The sequence below is a fragment of the Electrona antarctica genome (assembly GCF_951216825.1).
Source record: "Electrona antarctica genome assembly, chromosome: 6".
NCBI classification, from domain to species: domain Eukaryota; kingdom Metazoa; phylum Chordata; class Actinopteri; order Myctophiformes; family Myctophidae; genus Electrona; species Electrona antarctica.
Genome location: NC_136811.1, coordinates 22856447 through 22876728, shown reverse-complemented (window position 1 = coordinate 22876728; position 20282 = coordinate 22856447). Strand labels below are relative to the sequence as shown.

The 20282-nt window shown below is 43.9% G+C and overlaps 1 protein-coding gene across 4 annotated transcripts in view; it reads left to right on the top strand.

Annotated features, from left to right (window-relative positions):
- ano10a (anoctamin 10a) overlaps positions 1–18920 on the top strand; it is a 36089-nt gene extending 17169 nt beyond the window's left edge. For 2 of the 4 annotated variants that reach the window (XM_079503529.1, XM_079503530.1), the window contains exons 14-15: positions 7618–7734; positions 10030–10457. In XM_079503529.1, coding sequence (XP_079359655.1) covers positions 7618–7734; positions 10030–10161 — 249 coding nt within the window. In that variant the 3' untranslated portion in view covers positions 10162–10457. Of the gene's footprint in view, positions 1–7617; positions 7735–9602; positions 9620–10029; positions 10458–17557 lie in introns of those variants that run through there. The other 2 variants (XM_079503531.1, XM_079503532.1) reach the window with 2 other exon arrangements.
- The last annotated feature ends 1362 nt before the right edge of the window (positions 18921–20282 follow it).

Genomic DNA, 20282 nt, shown 5'->3' with positions numbered 1-20282 from the left:
TGAATACTGAGCAGCTGGGACAGACGTGGTACCAGAATGCTCTGATTTGTACCGATCTTGTCACCATGCATTCCATAAGTTGCTCTGAAAGACCCATCTGATCCCATCTGATCCCATCTTTTCAGGCAGTGACCTGACCCCCCAAAACAATCATATTTGGGGACCCCCCACCCTGACAATTAAGCACTTAATTGTAGGCATTACATTTAGTTTGACTCTGTTCCACAGGTGCATATTGTAAAAATAGATCTACAAGATCTACAAGCTCCGCCCCGCAACGTGAGGCGCTGTGATCTTGTAGATCTGCTATTTTCACAATGTTTGCCTCTTTCTTTTTTTTTCTTTTTTTTTCTTTTTTTTGGGGATTATTCTGCCTTTATTGATAGGTGAAAGTATACTGACAGGAAATGGGGAGAGAGATGGGGGGAAGACACGCAGCAAAGGCCATCGGGATCGGGAGTCGAACCCGCGGCACACCATCCGGCTGGCTCAGCAGCCTAGGTGCCCAGACGGTTGAGCTAACCGTCCAGGCCTGCCTCTTTCTTTGACAATTGGCCAATGTTTTGACCAGTTTCTTTGCCAGGTGAAACCTGACCTGTCTTACTCAAATTTAATGACGACTTTGGCTCCTAGTCGGGACCTAGTCCTGATTGGTTGCCTCGTCTATAAAGCAACGGCATGCCTCTCTAGCCTATGGGACTAGTCCTGATTGGTTCAGCAAACAACGGCATGAACAGTCAAGGCTGCCTCTCTAACACAACAGCAGCTAATGTTATGTGCTAAACTGCAAGGACGGACAGCAGAAAAGCAACACAGTCATTGAACCACGAACAGAACGTCGCAAACAACGGCCACGAGGTTGTGACACACAAACATACGCGTTACTTACTAAAATAATAATAATATATGGGGGGGAGAACACAACGGAAACAAGAAAACAACGGAAACACCTGACAAATATTACTATCTGATCATTTCTTGTTTATAGTTTGGTGATTATACTTCTGATGCAGTAATGGTTTCTTTCTTTCTTTCTTTCATTCATTCTTTCTTTCTTTCTTTCTTTCTTTCTTTCCTTTGAAGTATTAAAGGGTCCTAAAAAGTATGAGCTGGGAAGTGTTTAGGAGGTTCAAGAGCAGACATGCAGCAGCGTTCTGGATCAGAGCAGACATGCAGCAGCGTTCTGGATCAGAGCAGACATGCAGCAGCGTTCTGGATCAGAGCAGACATGCAGCAGCGTTCTGGTTCAGAGCAGACATGCAGCAGTGTTCTGGATCAGAGCAGAGCAGACATGCAGCAGCGTTCTGGTTCAGAGCAGACATGCAGCAGTGTTCTGGATCAGAGCAGACATGCAGCAGCGTTCTGGATCAGAGCAGACATGCAGCAGCGTTCTGGATCAGAGCAGACATGCAGCAGCGTTCTGGATCAGATCAGACATGCAGCAGCGTTCTGGTTCAGAGCAGACATGCAGCAGCGTTGTGGATCACTTGCAGAGGTTGAAGAGAGTATGCAGGCAGATCAGCAAGGGGAAAGTTGCAGTAGTCAAGCCTGGAGCTAGGAACTGGCAGAGTCCTATTACCAATTTAGTGTCTAAGGAGGACCATTTTTGATAGATTTTGTATAGATGGAAAAGATATTCCAAGTGCCAGCTCATTTCACTATGGGCAGAATCATGACACAATTAAAGTGCAGAATGGGGGGTTTCATGCCATCATAGAGTGTGAAACCTATTTAGTTTATTTGATGAAGTAACCTGGAGTTTATGGAACCCTTAGTGGTTGTCCTCGAGAAGCAAAGGATATAGCTCACATTCCTTTTCAGTAATAAACATCACATTGTCCTCAGCTTCGTGCCAAATCTATGCTGCATACTGAAAAATATACATTTGTTTCATGTACTGTAGCATTAGTAATCAGCTAAGAGCTAGATATTTTATTGTTCCATTTCAATCAATGTGCCAGGCTACCGAGGCCAGGGATTTATTTGCTTGTTTGGCTTGTTCTGCAGTAGAACTGCTTTGCTGACTACAATGACAAAGTTTATCTTAGTCTGTAGTTCTTTGGCCAGAAATCTTGTCTGTCCAATTCAGTCAATAGAATGGAAATTTGTTCTACCCCAAAATAGCTATAATAGCACCTACCTAGCGGTACCTTCCTCAGTCAAACATTCTGTTGAATAGAATGGAATAATTTAGTTTTTAAAGTTTTCTCTAAATCAACGGAATGTGAATTGTCACCATCTCTCACCAGCTGCCTAGAAGCTTGTAATCATCCTTCTAGCCTGAGCCACTTAGCTAAACATGGAGCATATTTCTCTGGAATAATCTATGTCCTCTGATCAACTCTCACTCCTCACCATTTGTGACACTCCGTATACATGAATGCATTACTCTGATGAGAAAATTCTGTTAAATCAAAGGAGCTGATGGCAACTGGCGTTCCAGCAGATGGCCCAGTGCGTGCGTGCGTGCGTGCGTGCGTGAGAATGCATGCTGCATACACCTTTAAGTGTGTGTGTGTGTGTGTGTGTGTGTGTGTGTGTGTGTGTGTGTGTGTGTGTGTGTGTGTGTGTGTGTGTGTGTGTGTGTGTGTGTGTGTGTGTGTGTGTGTGTGTGTGTGTGTGTGTGTGTGTGTGTGTGTGTACGCGTGTGTGTGTTTGTGTACGTGTGTGTTCCTGCATCTCATCTTCAGGTTGGAGAAAATGGAAAGCTAGCTGGTTCAGTTCTATGTGAATCTGGTGTTTCTTACAATGACATTTCCTTTAGAAGAGAGGACTGTTACGAAGGATATGAGATATCACTCTGATGTCACAGCAGTGACGTCACACCGAGTATAAGGTCTACCCTGGGAAGTTGAGAAGGAGAGTGTAGCAGTACAGACCAGCTAGAGAGTAACTCTAGACACGTAGCATCGACAGCTTGTAGCATCAAGCGAACTCATTCTCAACTCCAGGGCTCAAGGTCTCAGACCTCGGCCTCCAGTAGATAATCCATCTACACAGGTAGACTAGTTCTACCCCCATTGTGCCAGACTCCCAGGCTCTCCTGAAGAGAGTCCTCGGTTACATTGGTCCTTCCGCCTTCCGGCTTCCGGAAGAGACGGTCTCCGTTTCCGGAAGAGGCGCCAGTGCACGGAGCACAACGCACCGTCCAACTGACATCTCAACGGCCTGGTAGATACGCAGGTCCGTCACCAGTCAAACCCTAAGGAAAGACGTTCTCACGAGCGTTTACATACAGTCCAAATGACCAACCTTGATAAAGAGCAGCGACCATAACTTCGAACCCCCTCAATCATGGATGCCAGCTGTTTCGCAGCCCTTATTCAAGCTCTCCGCGAAGATCGTGAGGATGCCTCGAGAGAAGCCAGGCGCCATGACAAGCGACTGGCCCGCATGCTGGCCGATCAAAGCCATGCAACGGAGGCAATCATACATACCATGGAGAAGAGGATCGGCATTCTAGAGGCAGAAGCCAGGCAAGAGGCCGAACGCCGCGAGCGGCTCGAGGAGCGATTAGCCGAAATGATGACCCAGCAGACCACCATACTAGCGCGGGTAGCGAACGGCATCGCCCGCGTGGGACTTGACGCCCCACAAGACCTAACGGCACCCACTGCGGATGCACCACCCCGACCTCGATGCAACGTCGAAGATCCCGCTCCAGTCTTTGGTGTTGGGTCAGGACGTCGGACAGAAGGAGCCTGCGAGCTCCCGGCCTCTTCCACTGATCTAGACTCCAGCGCAGTGCTCGACGGGGGGAGAGTGGCGCCACCATCAACGGTCAACCACTGCGCGGCAGCCTCGCCAGTCTTACCAGCTGACAACAACCTTCAAGAATTCCTCATCACCCTCGAGGCGACCAACGCCTCCATGTCCGCAGCCATGCGAGACATAGCCGCGGACAGGATTGCCGACAGGGCCGAGTATGAGAGACACACGGCTGCAGAGCGAAAGCTTTATGAGCAGCGCGCAAAGGAACGTGAAGCTGCAGAGCGAGAGCTTTATGAGCAGCGCACATCAGACCGAGAAGCCCAGCTGATCGAGACGATCGCCCAAGCCCTCGGTCGGGCAGACCCCGGGGCCCTCGTACATCCGGCCCGGATTGGCGAGCCGCTGGACGGCACATGCCACGTCCAGTCCTCGCCCCCCCGTAGAGCAGAAGCCAGTCCAGGCTATACCCCATCACTTGCCCGCTGGCACCAGCCACGAGCAGCCCCCGGATCTGCCACCGCCACACCACATTGCACGACCCGGGCCCGCCAACCCCGAACATGAACGTGAACAGTCCCCGAGTCCTGACCCGCTGCGTTGCCGCGCACAGACCTGTGCGTCAAGAGACGGCCGCGAGTCTGGCTCAGTGCCCGCCGCACAACGCAGAGACGTATGGGCCAAGCGCCACGGCCAAGCCAACCTGTCGGTGAACCAATCCCAGACATCGGGTGCCCTGGCAGACGTGCTCGGCAGCGAGCCTATCATCCTCGAACCAATCCCAGACATCGGGTGCCCTGGCAGACGTGCTCGGCAGCGAGCCTATCATCCTCGAACCAATCCCAGACATCGGGTGCCCTGGCAGACGTGCTCGGCAGCGAGCCTATCATCCTCGAACCAATCCCAGACATCGGGTGCCCTGGCAGACGTGCTCGGCAGCGAGCCTATCATCCTCGAACCAATCCCAGACATCGGGTGCCCTGGCAGACGTGCTCGGCAGCGAGCCTATCATCCTCGAACCAATCCCAGACATCGGGTGCCCTGGCAGACGTGCTCGGCAGCGAGCCTATCATCCTCGAACCAATCCCAGACATCGGGTGCCCTGGCAGACGTGCTCGGCAGCGAGCCTATCATCCTCGAAACATTCGACGGCTCTAACCCCGGCTCCTACCCGAGCTTCAGGCGAGACTTTGAATATTACTACGGCGCGAACTCGGGATATTCCGACGAGCAGCAGCAAAGATTCCTGCGGAAGTACACCACAGGCGCTGCCCGTGACTGCATCCAGAGCGAGCTCGACGACACCAAGGCACCAACGGCGTTCGCAGACGCCATGAGCAAGCTTGACCACCACTACGATGGCCCTAACAGAGTCCACGTCCTTACAAGACGCATCGACAGGCTCACGACGCTTACGAATGTTGAGCATCTTAGCGCCCTCGCAGCCCTCGTCCGCGAACTAGATGACAAACTCTGCGACCTGGACCGCGACAACAGCTATTTAGGCAACCCTGTCGCCTCCCGGGCCGCCGAGCGCCTACCAGGGTTCCAGTTGACCAGCTGGATGAGCACCATGACGGCGATAATCGGCGGGCGACGACATCGGACCGCCACCCTCGGCGACTTCGCCGAACACCTGCGAAACATACAACATCATATCTGTGATCACATTAGAAACACAGTGAGCACATTAGAAATCCAGTTGATAATAGTTAATGTGGTATTCATCAGTGTGTGTCTTCATGTTCTACTCGTATCCCTCTGTACATGAACACACAGTATATTCTCAATATTGCCATGGGAACAGCTTTATACATTGCTTTGCAAATCCCGTTTACCACTGTAAATGGGATATTAATCCCATCCTTTAATCCCATCCTATGTGATGAAATGTTTAAGATGAAAATCTTTTGGATAGGATCATTCATTCGGGTCATTCATTGCATATGATTTCTTATGGTTTAATGGTCATGGAATATTGTTGTGCATGTAAATTGCCCGACTGGATCTCAATCTGGGTTTTAACTTTTTCTGTTCATGTGGTTAATGCAAACTCCCATTGCTATACTTGTCTTCATTTTCAATGGTATGAATAGAGAAGCCCTCCTCCCACTGATATTCAACTCACTTATTACTTGCGCAAGCAGAGCGCGCAAGTAAAGTTGTTTGTCCGGTGCTCCGATGCGTATGCCGTGGCTGCATGATTTGCTTTACAGAGCAATGGAGAAAACTCTGATTTGAGAGTGACGTAATGAAGATATGTATGTAAGAGGCATTGCCTTTAATCCACCCGACACTGAAACGTTACGTCACTCTGTAAAGAAAACCATGCAGCTACGGCATACGCATAAAACACCCCAAGTAACCACAGTATACTACTCATCAACTTACAAATTACATATACTGTACATATATAGGCATTCATATATAGGCATACAGTGTCGAGTGGATTAAAGGTAATATAATGCCTCTATGTATACATGTATGTAATCTGAAACCTACCTTTATTAGGTCAATTTACATACAATTTACATATACATACATGTATATATGTAAGTTGTATATATGTATACATATATACAACTTACATATACATACATGTATACTATATATGTAAGTTGTACTGTTTATATGAAGATATGTACCTTTATGTTTCAGTGTCGGGTGGATTAAAGGTAATGCCTCATGTATGTCATCTGAAACCTACCTTTATTACGTCACCATCGGGAGCCAGTTATACCCTGGCATTGGTACATATAATTTCAATGTTTTACAGAGAGGCTGAGATTTGAGAGTTCGTAGCAGTCGACAGTAGTTGTGCGCTCTGCTTGCTCACTAGTAGGCCATTTATGGCCTACTTGTGTGCAACACGCAAGTAGGCACTCGACAGAGTGCAGTTCTAGTTCCACTCTGGTTTTGGTCCCTCTGTATGTTTACAGAATGGTGTCCTACAAATGATAAAATAAAGTAAAATACAACATAATTCAGTTATGTTGTTTTCAGTTTCTAAGCGTCCGTTTTGGAACAGGGGTTCTTGAACTCCCAAACATGAGTAAGACCTAAATTGAGGAGATGTATTATTTCTTGCCCTTGGCCAGTATCATTAAAATACATTAACCACTTTCCTGCGTTCCTATTTTGGGCAAGTCGTTCTAAGCTAAGGGAACATTTTCAATGTTCACGTTGTCCATTTTCACCGCGTGACAAAGTTGGACGAAGTATAAAACAGGGTTTGAGTGGTTAATATCCATTTGAAGACCCATTGCCAGTAGTGCTCACCTCCAACGCATTACAATATCCTACAGCAGGTCTCTTGTCATATGGGAATGCATTACCACTGATTCCCAAACAGTGGGTCGGAACCCATTTTTGGGTAATGGACAAATGATTATGGGTCACGACTCGAGTAAAAATGCCATTTTATTTCAAACAAATCAATCAACAAACAAATCGAAGAACATAGTGAAAATAGCCAATCTACAAGCTTGCAACGCGGTACGAAGCGATGCGTTGTGCGCTTGTAGATCTGCTATTTTCTTTCTTTCTTTCCTTTCAAAATCTTTTTATTAATGTTTTCAGTGGCACAAATCTCAGGGGCAGGTGTACATAATGAAATCTCATCTCGCATTTCTATCAAAAGTAAAATAAATAAAAGTAAAATAAGTAATTATTAATGCAGAATCAGATATCACATAAGATATGAGGTGTACTATTTGCATAAAAGGTACAGTGCAGGGTCCCGGGCAAAAGTCTAAGATCTAATCTCTCTTTTGGGTCTCGGCCTGAAAGGTTTATTAGCTGCATTAGACTGCCGATCATGCAGGGCCCATTAAAGCTAATAAGTTTGAAAAGGGCTCATCTACATTTTGGGAGGCCTTCCTTCTCAATCATTTGCCTCTGTGATTTCAGCATGGGCTGCTGGCCTTCAAGTTTATTCTGTGCTTCGTGATCCCTGACGTTCCCAAACACATCCAGACCAACTTGGCCCGCCTGGAGTTCGAATCCCTGGAGGCGCTGAAGAAAAAGGTAAAGGCGTGCATCTTAGAATGTATACATTTCCTCACCTTAGTAGATTTACATCTACCGTATATATTTTTTCATGTTTTCATTTTCTTTTTCATTTTTTAGAGGCTTAGAGTTATGAACAATAACATCATTGGATATACACTATATATATACAGTACATATGTAGAGAGAGAGAGAGTTAGAGACTTTGAAATGAATTAATTTGCCTGTTATTTGACATTAACATAGGCATGCTTTCCAAACATGCATGCCAACACATTACAGACCTACAGTATGGTATATCATATTATAGCCAATAGCCATATACATACGTTTTGAAATGTGGACATACAAACTCATATTAAGTCATTTAAAACAATAGAATGAGAATAATGAGAAGGAGTGATAGCTTAAGAAGCTGTGTGACGGCCCCTCACATAAATAAAGCACATTAAGAAGATATATGCATGTCAGCGTGGTGGAGTGATACTGTTGTAAATGATGGACAACAGTAGGACATGACTAACACCATTAGCAAGGCGGCGGCATCACTCATGGCTCAGTAGAATGGACGTGAGCTGCACTGCGGATTGCGCTGATGCAGTCCATGGAAGGCTCATCAGTATTATTGGCAGTGCGTGTACGTGTACGCGTTTGTCTGTGTGACAATGCGTGTGTGCGTGTGCGCGCGTGCGTGTGTGTCTTTGTACATGTGTATCTGCCTGTCTCATCAATATTGTTATCCAGTCCTGATTGCTTAATGACCCAACAGCATGCTTCCCCACAGCCACTACTATACCTCAGGAGTGCTGTTTAGCTAACGAGCAAACGGAGAACTCTGCTCTCTGCTCTCGAGTTGCATTTGGTTAATGGGGGTGTCCACTGTTTTGTCAGAGATGTGTTACTGTCCAATGTGCATCTCACACACACACTGTGATCTTTTAATAAAACCCTCTGTCTGTGTATGTGACAACAAGGACAAAGTAGAGTGTTGATGCACGTATCCACAGCAACGCATCTGCTTAATAGCTTTCCATTCTGAATTCAGAGCAGACCCTTAATGTGATGTATGTCCCAGAGCACTTTGCTGAAGAAGAATGGTGTGTCGTATGGTAATAGTATTGATATGGCTCTACTGTAAAGCATTAGCTCTCTGTGCTCTACGACCATTTGTTTGATTGTTAATGACAGGGCAGAGTGCTTCTGCGTTCGCTGTTTGGATCTTAGTTATCATGTCTTCATGTCAACTGTGCAGCTTTCCTCTCTATAAACAGATGGTCCTGATAGGGCATACAGATCTAGCCATTTCCAATTATCATTATTTTATTATTCATATTTTAAACACTGCACTCACTCATCACTGGCTGCTGCTTCTGCTCCTATGCTATGCCTCTGACCTGGGTTGTAGAAGGATATGTGCAATGCTTAACCCATTTAGGCCTGACCTCAAAATTTAAAAAAAAATCTTCTAAATCCACCAGTTTTCTGATTTTTCAAAAATAGCAGACCTACAAGCTCGTAGCGCGCCACTCGGTGGCGCGCTATGAGCTTGTAGATCTGCTATTTTTCAATAGCTAAATTATAACATAATGTTTAAAACACCAAAAGGGGTTCCCGCTCAAAATGGGTTAACCACTGTGCAGGTGTGCAGGTCTCCCAATAATACAAAAACGACATGTTTCAGTCTATCACATACGGTACACTGTAACGTGTTCATTTAACTCTTGAGAGTATACAATGGTAACCACAGGGTTCCGTTTGTACACTCAGAGTTAAAATGTGTGGGTGAATTAACACCCACACATAGTCATGATGTAATCTTGGTGTATATGATATCAATAGAATGAGAGTTGACCTGTTTTGTTCTGTGATCTCTTGGTTGTGTGCAGAGACACCTCTATGGACGGTAAGTGGCTATAGAGGGTATGCGTGTGACATCACCATCAAACCCGGAAGTTATGCTGGAATGCCTACTGACTGGCAAAAAAAGACTTTCTGGCGTTGACAACCCATGCATCCAAACAGAAAAGTCCTATCTGATTGCATTAAACAACGTTAAACAATGTTAAACTCACTTTGCATGTTGCTTTGCCACTCGATTTGCCACTCGATGTGCCATTCACTTTAAGCATGCGCATACCCTCTATAGCTGAACTCTCAGCTGACCTTACTGTATGTGCAAAATGTTTGGATAACATTGGATTGTAGATTTACAATACTAAAATGTTCATTACAGTTTGCTGTAGTTCTTCCCATGACTGTATGTTTCACATCTGAGTGGCTCAGTCAAATTGATAAAATGTACTATTAATGCAGATTGTAATAGAGCGTCACAGTCCCGCCTCCTACCCTGGACCTAGGACAAATGAAGAGGATGGTGCACGGAGGTGCGGCCCACTCTACTGCGGGAGGTTTGCACATGCTCAGTGTAAACAGAAACTGCGATGATGGAGTGTTCCAGCAGAGGTGCTAGATAGAAAGCTCATAACTTTCATGTAAATAATGAGATCCAGAACAGTTGAGAATTAAACAGCAGTCACCCTTCCCTTTTCAAATGTTTTATATCATCCACAGCACTTGAATGAACAGTATCCATGTTCCTTTGTCATTTCACAAAAATAAAAGTTTGACACATGTGCTAATTAAAAAACATGGAAAATCCACAAAAGAAAATATACAAAAACATTAACATTTAGTAAATGTACTTGTCCTTTATCTTTCAGTCTGTTATACACAACATTTTTTCCACAGTTATGAAATTGATATACTTTTTAAAATAAAAACAAAATCAACTTTGTACTATTCTCTTTTTTTATATATCCTTTTTGAGTGGTGTAAACCACTCCTACAACTGGCTTTGTTAGTGCAGAAAAAATGAGCATGGTTGCTATGTTCACCCTGTTCACCCGGGTGTGATTTCATTACGTCAGACATGATTTCATTACGTCAGACAGGCTATATAAGACCTTACACCACTCAGTTCACACGGGTGTGATTTTTATTATTTCAGTTCAGGGTCAGCAACTTTCATGCACCTCTAGCACCTCTGCTGGAACACTCCATCATCGCAGTTCCTGTTTACACTGAGCATGTGCAAACCTCCCGCAGGAGAGTGGGCCGCACCTCCGTGCACCATCCTCCTTATTTGTCCTAGCCCTGGACCAGGAAATGAAACCCAATGCATTTTCCTCATAGACATTTCTTAAAGTATTTATTTAAAGACGGTTACGCCGCGGACAAAGCCAACTCGAGTCGTGACAACTCATGACAACACAAACAATATTTTGGACCAAACAAATAATTACAAAGAAGAAAAACAACAAAAAAAGTGTTGTAACCTGCCGTTTTTTTCTTCTTTCTAATTATTTGTTTGGTACAAAATATTGTTTGTGTTGTCATGAGTTGTCACGACTCGAGTTGGCTTTGTCCGCGGCGTAACCGTCTTTAAATAAATACTTTAAGAAATGTCTATGAGGAAAATGCATTGGGTTTCATTTCCTGGTCCAGGGTAGGAGGCGGGACTGCGACGCTCTATAGTCTAACCATGTAAAAGCAGCGCTTGTGCTGTAAATGCGAACTAATTCCTCTAAACTGTGTGAAACTCTTTGACCTAATCCTAATTCTGTAATGTCACCCAAATCTCACCAACATAACCAAAATCCATACATTCTGCAAGTCCAAATATCCAGTAATAATGCTTGACATTGATACATTACAGAATTCCCAAATTTATATTGATATTTGCTGTTTCTCCATAATGTCAAATGATCCCTAGTTGGACTAAGTGACATGTATACGCCATTTAATTTATTTCCGAACTATGCAATAATAGTTTGGAGCTCTTATGGTGTACAAATGTAACCTTTTTTACAGTAAGGTCCATTTGGTTCCATGATTTGTACACTCACAGAGTATAAGTAACACTGATGATTTCACAGTGTGGAGGATTGGGGTCCCAGAGATGAATATTGTATTAAGTGGGGTGTCTGTGGCCTAATACCTATCAAACTGTGGGTCTTTGGCATTATAAAAGGTTGAGGTTCTCTGGTCCAGCAGGCTATTCAGTGTTGAGATTCAGTGACTGAAGTATACAGCATATGAGTATGAGTATTAAAGTAAATATACACATACTGTATGTACTGTACTGTATGTGCAATCAGTAAGACGACCACAAAAGGTATTTAAGTAGATATATTGGCAGCCAAATGGGCAGAGACAGTTCAGGACTGCAAACCTATAGGGGATGAGATTGATTGTACAGATACATGTACAGTTTGGGCTGTTAACCCATTTAGGCCTGACCTTGAAATTTAAACAAAAATCTTCAAAATCATCCAGTTTTCTGAAATAAATATTTTCACGATTTTTCAAAAATAGCCGAGTGGCGCGCTACGAGCTTGTAGGTCTGCTATTTTTCAATAGCTAAATTATAACAAATGACAAATTATAACCAAAAAGGGTTCCCGCCCAAAATGGGTTAAGCAACGCTCCACATATGATGCATTTCCCCTTGTCATGCAGCAGTTTGCTGATTGATGATGCATTTCTTACTATAATGCCTCATGCATACAGATAAGGAAACCAGTAACCTACTGTATGACCAGCTCGGCTCTGCTCTGCAGTATGCTGCTAGAAACCAGTAACATATGACCAGCTCGGCTCTGCTCTGCAGTATGCTGCTAGAAACCAGTAACATATGACCAGCTCGGCTCTGCTCTGCAGTATGCTGCTAGAAACCAGTAACATATGACCAGCTCGGCTCTGCTCTGCAGTATGCTGCTAGAAACCAGTAACATATGACCAGCTCGGCTCTGCTCTGCAGTATGCTGCTAGAAACCAGTACCCAATATCCAGCTCTGCAGTATGCTGCTAGAAACCAGTACCCAATATCCAGCTCTGCAGCATGCTGCTACAAAGAAACCAGTGTCCCAGCACTACTTACTGTATATACCATGCAGTACATACAAGAAACCAGTAACGTATGAGGAACTCTCCAGTTTGCTGCTAAAAATAAACCGTTGGACCAGAAATAATCGAGCACCTTAAATTGAGCAACGAGATGTGATTTGATTAGGATCAAATGTAACACAGATGAACATGATTTTGAAGTAATTGATTGATTTCATTGGAATTTTGTCCCGTACGGTAGGTCATTGTATATCAAGCACACTGCAGTCATTGCATTCACTTACTAGTTAACTACTTAAACCCTCTATCTTAGAGCAACTGACTTGAGTTACAACTGTACTTGGATCGCCTTTTTCTCCATCTACACACCAGATCTCTTTGCGTCGTGTGCTTCTAGAGCTGCTATTTCTGGTTAATGTTTCCCCCAGAATAGGGAGGCTGGGGTTCAAGTGGTGGATGATCCCATCAGTGCATCTCTGATGCAAACATAGACAGACATCCAGCATGTGGGATACCATCACTTAAAGAGCAACTTGTAAGGAGATCTCAGATCCCAGGCGTTTGATCAGGCGGTCGGCTGACGTGTGCTGGCCGCTGTGTACAGTCCCCTGCCTCTGCCCGTGGCCTGTCTGCATCTGACCAGATCAATCACACACGTTGGACTGCCGCTCGATATGGGACCAGGCCACGGTTCACCGCCTGATAATTAGGCAGTGGGACTGTCTGTGGTGGCGGAGGACTGGGAGCCAGGCCAGTTGTCGTCGGGGAAAACCCCTTCAGGCATACGGAGAGATACAGCTACCGTCACATGAAATATTCAGCTCAATGATAGTAACTGTGGTAAAGGTTGCATTGGTTTATATTGTTTTTTTGTTGAAGTATATTGAGGCGTGATGAAACAAATTGCCCCAAAATTGTGTGTGTGTGTGTGTGTGTGTGTGTGTGTGTGTGTGTGTGTGTGTGTGTGTGTGTGTGTGTGTGTGTGTGTGTGTGTGTGTGTGTGTGTGTGTGTGTGTGTGTGTGTGTGTGTGTGTGTGTGTGTGTGTGTGTGTGTGTGTGTGTGTGTGTGTGTGTGTGTGTGTGTGTGTGTGTGTGTGTGTGTGTGTGTGTGTGTGTGTGTGTGTGTGTGTGTTAGACTGGCCAAATATTGCTCAGTCTCTGCAGTGATCGGGCAGCCTCTCTATTTGGAAGAGGCGATGCTTTGTCTATCCTTGAGTGGACTATTACATTTTTCATATACTGTTGACTGGTGCTAGACTATAATCATTGCATTTCATATTACTGTGAGTTAATCATACTGCATATGGTGTCTGGTTATGCCTTCATTTGAAACCCTCCTCAAAAATGTTTGGATCTGTTATGCTACTGTTTGTTGTAGATCCAAATAAAAGTATTCAAATGTGTGTGTGTGTGTGTGTGTGTGTGTGTGTGTGTGTGTGTGTGTGTGTGTGTGTGTGTGTGTGTGTGCGTGTGCGTGTGTGTGTGTGTGTGTGCGAGATCCCAGCAATCCCTATAGCAGTCTATAATGCAGTGTCAGCAGTATTACAGTCATTGCTGTGACGGGGATAAATGCTACTGTTCCACAGCACCACTAAGGGGAGGTCATGACACAGAGCAGGGTAAAATAGTACACACTTGCACACCGTACATACCGTATTCCCACACACACATCCTGATAACCAATAAATTGCTTTCACAGTTTGGTACAGCAGACACGTATTGCCCACCCACAAAAACATTATGACTACAACGAAGATTGTAACATGCCATTAAAGCTGGGCTTTGTAACATAAAATGAACACGCAACACACACACACACACACCCCCACACTCTCTCTGACAGGGAATGATAATGTTTATTGTCTAGCTTGTACAGTAGCTGTGGTAAATAATGGTGGTACTGTGTACCTCAATCACAGTGAGTCTATGTCTATGGACTTCAAAGTCCAGAACAGTCTAGAATGATGTCGCTTTAGGGGATATACATGTACAGTACTTATTAGATCTATGTGTGCACTGTGCAGGCATGTAGCCCCAAGAGTGTATGTGCTTAACATGTACAGTATGTGTTCATTATGAGCTTGCATGAACATCATCTATGATGTGTGAGTTTACGTTATGTGATCCAATCAGCTCTTAAAGCCCTAAGCCCCAGTGCTGGTTCCTCTCTGCTGTGATCAATAGTGACATATCAACACAATTAGCTGGACATGTTCACCAGAGCTTTCTGGAGTACCAGGGGCATTAGTTTCACTTATGAGGCCCTGAGGGCAGTGTGATGGGGGGAGTGGGCATGCTTAAAGGGAAAGCATTGCTGGCGGAGGAGCCTTCTGCACGACTGCACTGCGACACACCTAATACTTGACAAGGGTGGAGGTGTCACTGGGTTGTCGAAAGGAGCATGGAACCGGAGGTCGATTTTGTGGCTTGTTTTCCTGTACAGGTTAAATACTAAAAACATGGCAAGCTAGTAAGCAATGCAGCTGTAGCTAATACAATTAATAATTGGTGTGTTCCCAGAGCCATGGCTGTAGTGTGTAAGCAATAGGTAGTTGTAATCAGTATTGTCAATTCTTGCACATGAGCAACTCAATCGAATTAAATAAAAAGTGCATTAGCTGCATGTGTGCACTGTGCATTGCTTACATCACAGTGTACTATAAGCTCAACCTCATGCAGCCTGTCATGTTTTTTAGCCTGAACTGGAAAACAACTACAAAATCAGCCTCGGGTGACATGCCCTTCATGCCCCTTTTAAGCGTGGGCTTGCGGGACTCCTGGAATTGGTTAGGCGTTAGAAGATGGCTGTTAACTACAAGTTCCAGTTCTGGACGGTGAAAGCTGATTTTTCCTTGTCCTGCTCTGCTCTTCTCTGTCTCTGCTCCTTCTCACTCAACCTGTCTCCATCATTCTCCTTCTCTTTTTCTATCTGCTGACTTCCCCCTCTCACTCATGACATCCCTCTATTTGTTGATGTAGTCTTAAATTACTGTTAGTACTAAGAACCAAGTATAAATAAAGAGTTCAGACACCCCATTTGTTAACTATCCAGACATTTTAATATCTTTAAATCTTGCTGTACTGCTTGAATCGTCTTCTGCAGAATAATCTGTGCTTCTTCTTTCTTGTTGCTATTGAAAAGACCACCCTAAATCACTCTTTCTATTCCTGAGGGAGACCATATGTATTTAACCTCTCCGCTGCCCCTGATGAAATGCCATTGAATATTACCGTCTACTTCAGCAGAAACCCCCCCTGTTGATCAGTGCCTGGGACAGAACCCTTAATAACGTTCAACTCAGGACGTTAATTTGCTCTGGGTGTCTCTCTCCCGAGGCACAGGGAATGAATTGATTAAAATGTAACTCAGGTGAGGCAGGATAACTGTCCAGGGGGAAAAAATAGTTTCTTTGATGTGAAGCCTTGGAATCTCATGTATTGGTGCCGCAATCAGGAACTACGCTGAAGACAGCATGACTGACCACAGTGGGCCATATTGGCTGTGAAACTAAGACATAGAAACTACCTACTACAGTATTTGTATTCTCAGATCGACCATAATCTGATCAGCTTTAAGGTGGATCTGAGAATATAAATACTGTCTATGCAAAAAACAGAGTTGCAAAGCTCTTTACATAAAGCTTGTCATTGTGCTATCATTCCTGTCTCTGTGTCTGAACAAAATAACATGAGAATGGATGGTTGGAGTTTGATTAAACTTGGTGGGAATGAGGCTAGCTCAAAGTGACGATTCATTTTAGATTTAAATGATCGAAATCAGATGGGCGGATGAGCGGACTTTCATGAAGCTCGGCGGGCAGGATCAGATGGCCTCACTGAAGAGGTGATTAACTTTGGGTTGAAGAGGTCTTTTGGACATACCGCTGAACCGGTGCGTTTTGTGTATTTCTTTTCTTCCTTATATGACGCAGACCTTTAAGTGGTATCTAGACTTGAGAGAAGAGTCTCATGGTATCCGATTCTTTCGAGGTGTGACAGCTGTGAGACGATCAGCTCTGTGCCATATTGGATCATGTTTTGGCTGGCAGTGTAGTAATTCCAGCACGGTTGATGCTGATGAGCTCTGCTGTTCCATTCTGTGACCCTTGATCTACGTACCATGATATATGTTCTGTCAGTGGAAGAGGTACAAACAATACCTGGCTGTCACTCCGAGGCCCATATATCATCCCAGTAAGCCAAACAAACCATGCTTCTCTTCCTGCAGTGCTTGAATGTGTCTCTATAACAAACTCAATCTGTCTGAGAGACTCCAGGCCCCTGCAACAAGAACCAGAGTGTCCTGTTGACATGTAATGCTATTTTAAAAGCTCTGCTTCCCTTGGTACTCAGGACCTAATGTCATTTTAAAGGAGAGAGAGGAGTTGGAGAAAGGCTAGGAGGAGAGTGAAGACTGTGTCTCCATGATAAAAGGGAGATCAGCAGGCGGTGTACTGTTGTTTACAACTTTCTGGTCTTTGCTTGCCATCTACAGTATAATATCCTCAGGGGCAGCGTGTGCCCATGCTCTGAGACATGAAAAACCTGGACCATTATTAATCATGCATATCATGGGTTTTTGCCCTGCCTCTCTTGTCAACTCACATATCCTTCAACGTCATAACACTTTTTTTCTCACAGCAGGGGAGTTGAGAGAGTTATCAGAGTTTATAAACAAAACAAAACAAAAAGATCTCTCCACTAGCTCTGTTCCATTTGCAGTCACTTTAGGATCTTAAGGTAGATGACTCGTCTTAAGTCATATGGTAGATGACTCGTCTTAAGTCATAAGATACAGAAGACATTTTCCTACGTGACTTTATGGATAGATAGACCTTTATTGATTCCATGCAAGGAATCAATACTTTTACACTGCAACTTTTCATAGCAAAGCCGAGCCTCATTCTTCTGCTGTTGTTTTTCCCATGTTTTTCAGAAAATGCTCGAGGCCACAGAGCTCAGCAAGGCTGTCCAGTGAGGACAAGAGGAGAGGACAACCCTACAGACACGGACTGTCTGACCACTGAGAAGCACTGCAGACCAGTTCAAACTGTTGTTTACGGCTTTGTTCAGGCGTATTCATGCATATATTTATAAAGGAGAACAGCTGTTAAACAAGGCTTAAGAGTCAGTCTTGGCCTTGTCAAATAGGTGTCAGTTGTTTGCTGTGTCTGAGTTTTTACTAGAACATGCTATATTTTTTGCAGGGTACAAATATCAACTGACAATGAACACCTGAAATGGTAGCAATGAAAAACCACACTACTATGGTATTGTCCTTACTGTTTCAAGAATACACATACGTTTAGATGGTTTATAAGCCAAATGTACTGTAAGCTGGTTTAGTTGGAGGGCGGTGTGCTGTATATTTTTTATTTAAAAGGTATTGGTGAAGGGTTTGGAGAAGCAATATAGCAGTGCAGTTGTTACGGCACACAAAAAAAAACAAAAAAAAGTTGGGGCTAACGCACTCCACACTGTTTGGCAAAATGGTTTATGCGTGTTATTTACATAACCACTGAAGTCACTTTTGGGGTTGGGTTTCATCAATAATGAATGTGAGGGATTATGCATAGGGTAGAATAGAAGGTACACAGCACTTTTTAGGTATACAATACCTACCTGCATAATGAAGTAGGAGGTAATTGCAATAGGATCTCACCCAGTACTAGTACAACAGATGCATTATTAATTATACAGTATGTATCTCAATAACAGTCAGCTGTTTATTTGCAGTATTCAAACAGAGTTCAAAATTGAGGCGTTCAAGAAAATAGCTGATCTACAAGCTCACAACGCATTGTGAGCTTGTAGTTCTGCTGTTTTTGGTATGGCTAAATCAAGCATTAGGTGTTCTGGTATCATTCGGCACCCTAAGGCCAGTATTATTATTCTCTGGTTCGTCACAACATGACGAAACCGGACAAGCGAACAAATTGACATGTTTTGGCATTTTATGTTTACATTACATAAATAGACAGGGTATTCTCTGACTAAGACATATCTGATGATAAATGTCATTGTATTTATCCGTCCCCTGATGAATGGGTTAATGATTTGAATGTGTGAAATGGGAAACATGACTGTTTAAGGACTTTAGACCATGCAATCTTAGAACACTCCGTTGTGCCTTTAAACACGTTGCCTACAGTGCCCCCCCACCCCACCCCCACCCCACCTCGCTACACACAGACCACCCTCTTTTGTTTGCAATGCTACCGAGTGTATTGGAACTGTTATGACGCATTATGAAACTGGTGGATGCAGACTGAATGCATCCCTCGACTGTAATAAATATATCTTCAAGATGATGAAATGTTTCTGATTGTTCTATGTCTCATATGGATACCAGAACATCTTGTTACAGGGCTCTAGTGCTCTTATCCATATCCAGGTGAAATGTATCCAACCATTTGCTCACCTTTGTGAGGCCCCCAATACCTTAACACACATTTCTGCATGAAAAGAAACTCGACTTGTTTGTTGCACCTCAATGGATGCACAGTGAGCCACTGGCAATAGCACCAGACGGCAGAATAATAATCTGGGAATTAGAAGGTTCACACACAGTTCACCGTCTCCCCCTGGCAAACTGATGAAGTGTCCACAAGCAGGACACCAAACCCTTAACTGCCCCTGATGAGCAGGTTGTCACCACCTTGCATTAGTGTGTGAATGTAGTTCATTCAAAATGCATGTATCATATTCATAAAGATAACGGTAATACACTTAATTGTTCTCTCAAATGCAGCTGTACTACAAATAGCAATGTCACATTTTACTGCATAAGTTTCCCATCCTGGCATGTTGTCAAAAGCTAGCCTGACTAAGCTTCTCCCAATCTGATACTCATCCAGGCAGCAAGGATGTGCAAGTTGTCGGCAGGGTGAGCTCTTCTCAAGACTGCTCTCAGATCTGTTGGAACACTAGAATCTGCCCACCCAATATCCAAGACAAAAATAGTTATTAGATAGGCCACCACCTACTGTATCTTATGTATTTCTTATTTTACCAATTCAAAATGTAAGTTCTTATGCATTAACCTGGGATTGAGAACCAAACAATTTTGTAAGAGAAAGTTGAGTTCATAGAAAGATTAAAATATACTGTATGATGTACTCCAGTCTTCAGTCTGGAAGCTTGCCGGTAATTTGAGTGGAACCGCTTGGAGAGTTCAGTGTGCAGAGCATAGAGTGTAACATCTCTGGTGTTGGGTAGCTCGTCAATCACGACTGACTACATTTCAACACGTTCTGTGGACTTGGACATATATTTAAAGTAGCTACTGTACTGTGGATGGCTGGCCGACCCTGTCTCAACAGGTTCATTCAGTTGAAATCACTCATCTCAATCTATCAGTCTTCAAGTCTGTCCAAATCCAGAAAATGGTTAATAATGTTATGATTGTCGTAAAGCATAGACTATCTATGCATAGACTATTAATGAGTGCTTATAACTATAAGTATAATATGGTGTTATAAGCAGATTGTAGATTTGTAAGTATGTTTATAACTAGTGGTGGAAAAAGTACTCACATTTTCTACTTTCTAGTATCAATAATACAATGTAGAGCTAAAAGTCCGGAATTGAAAATGTACTTGTGTAACAGTACAAAGGTATTTCCATCAAACTGTACCTAAAGTACCAAAAGTAAAAGTACT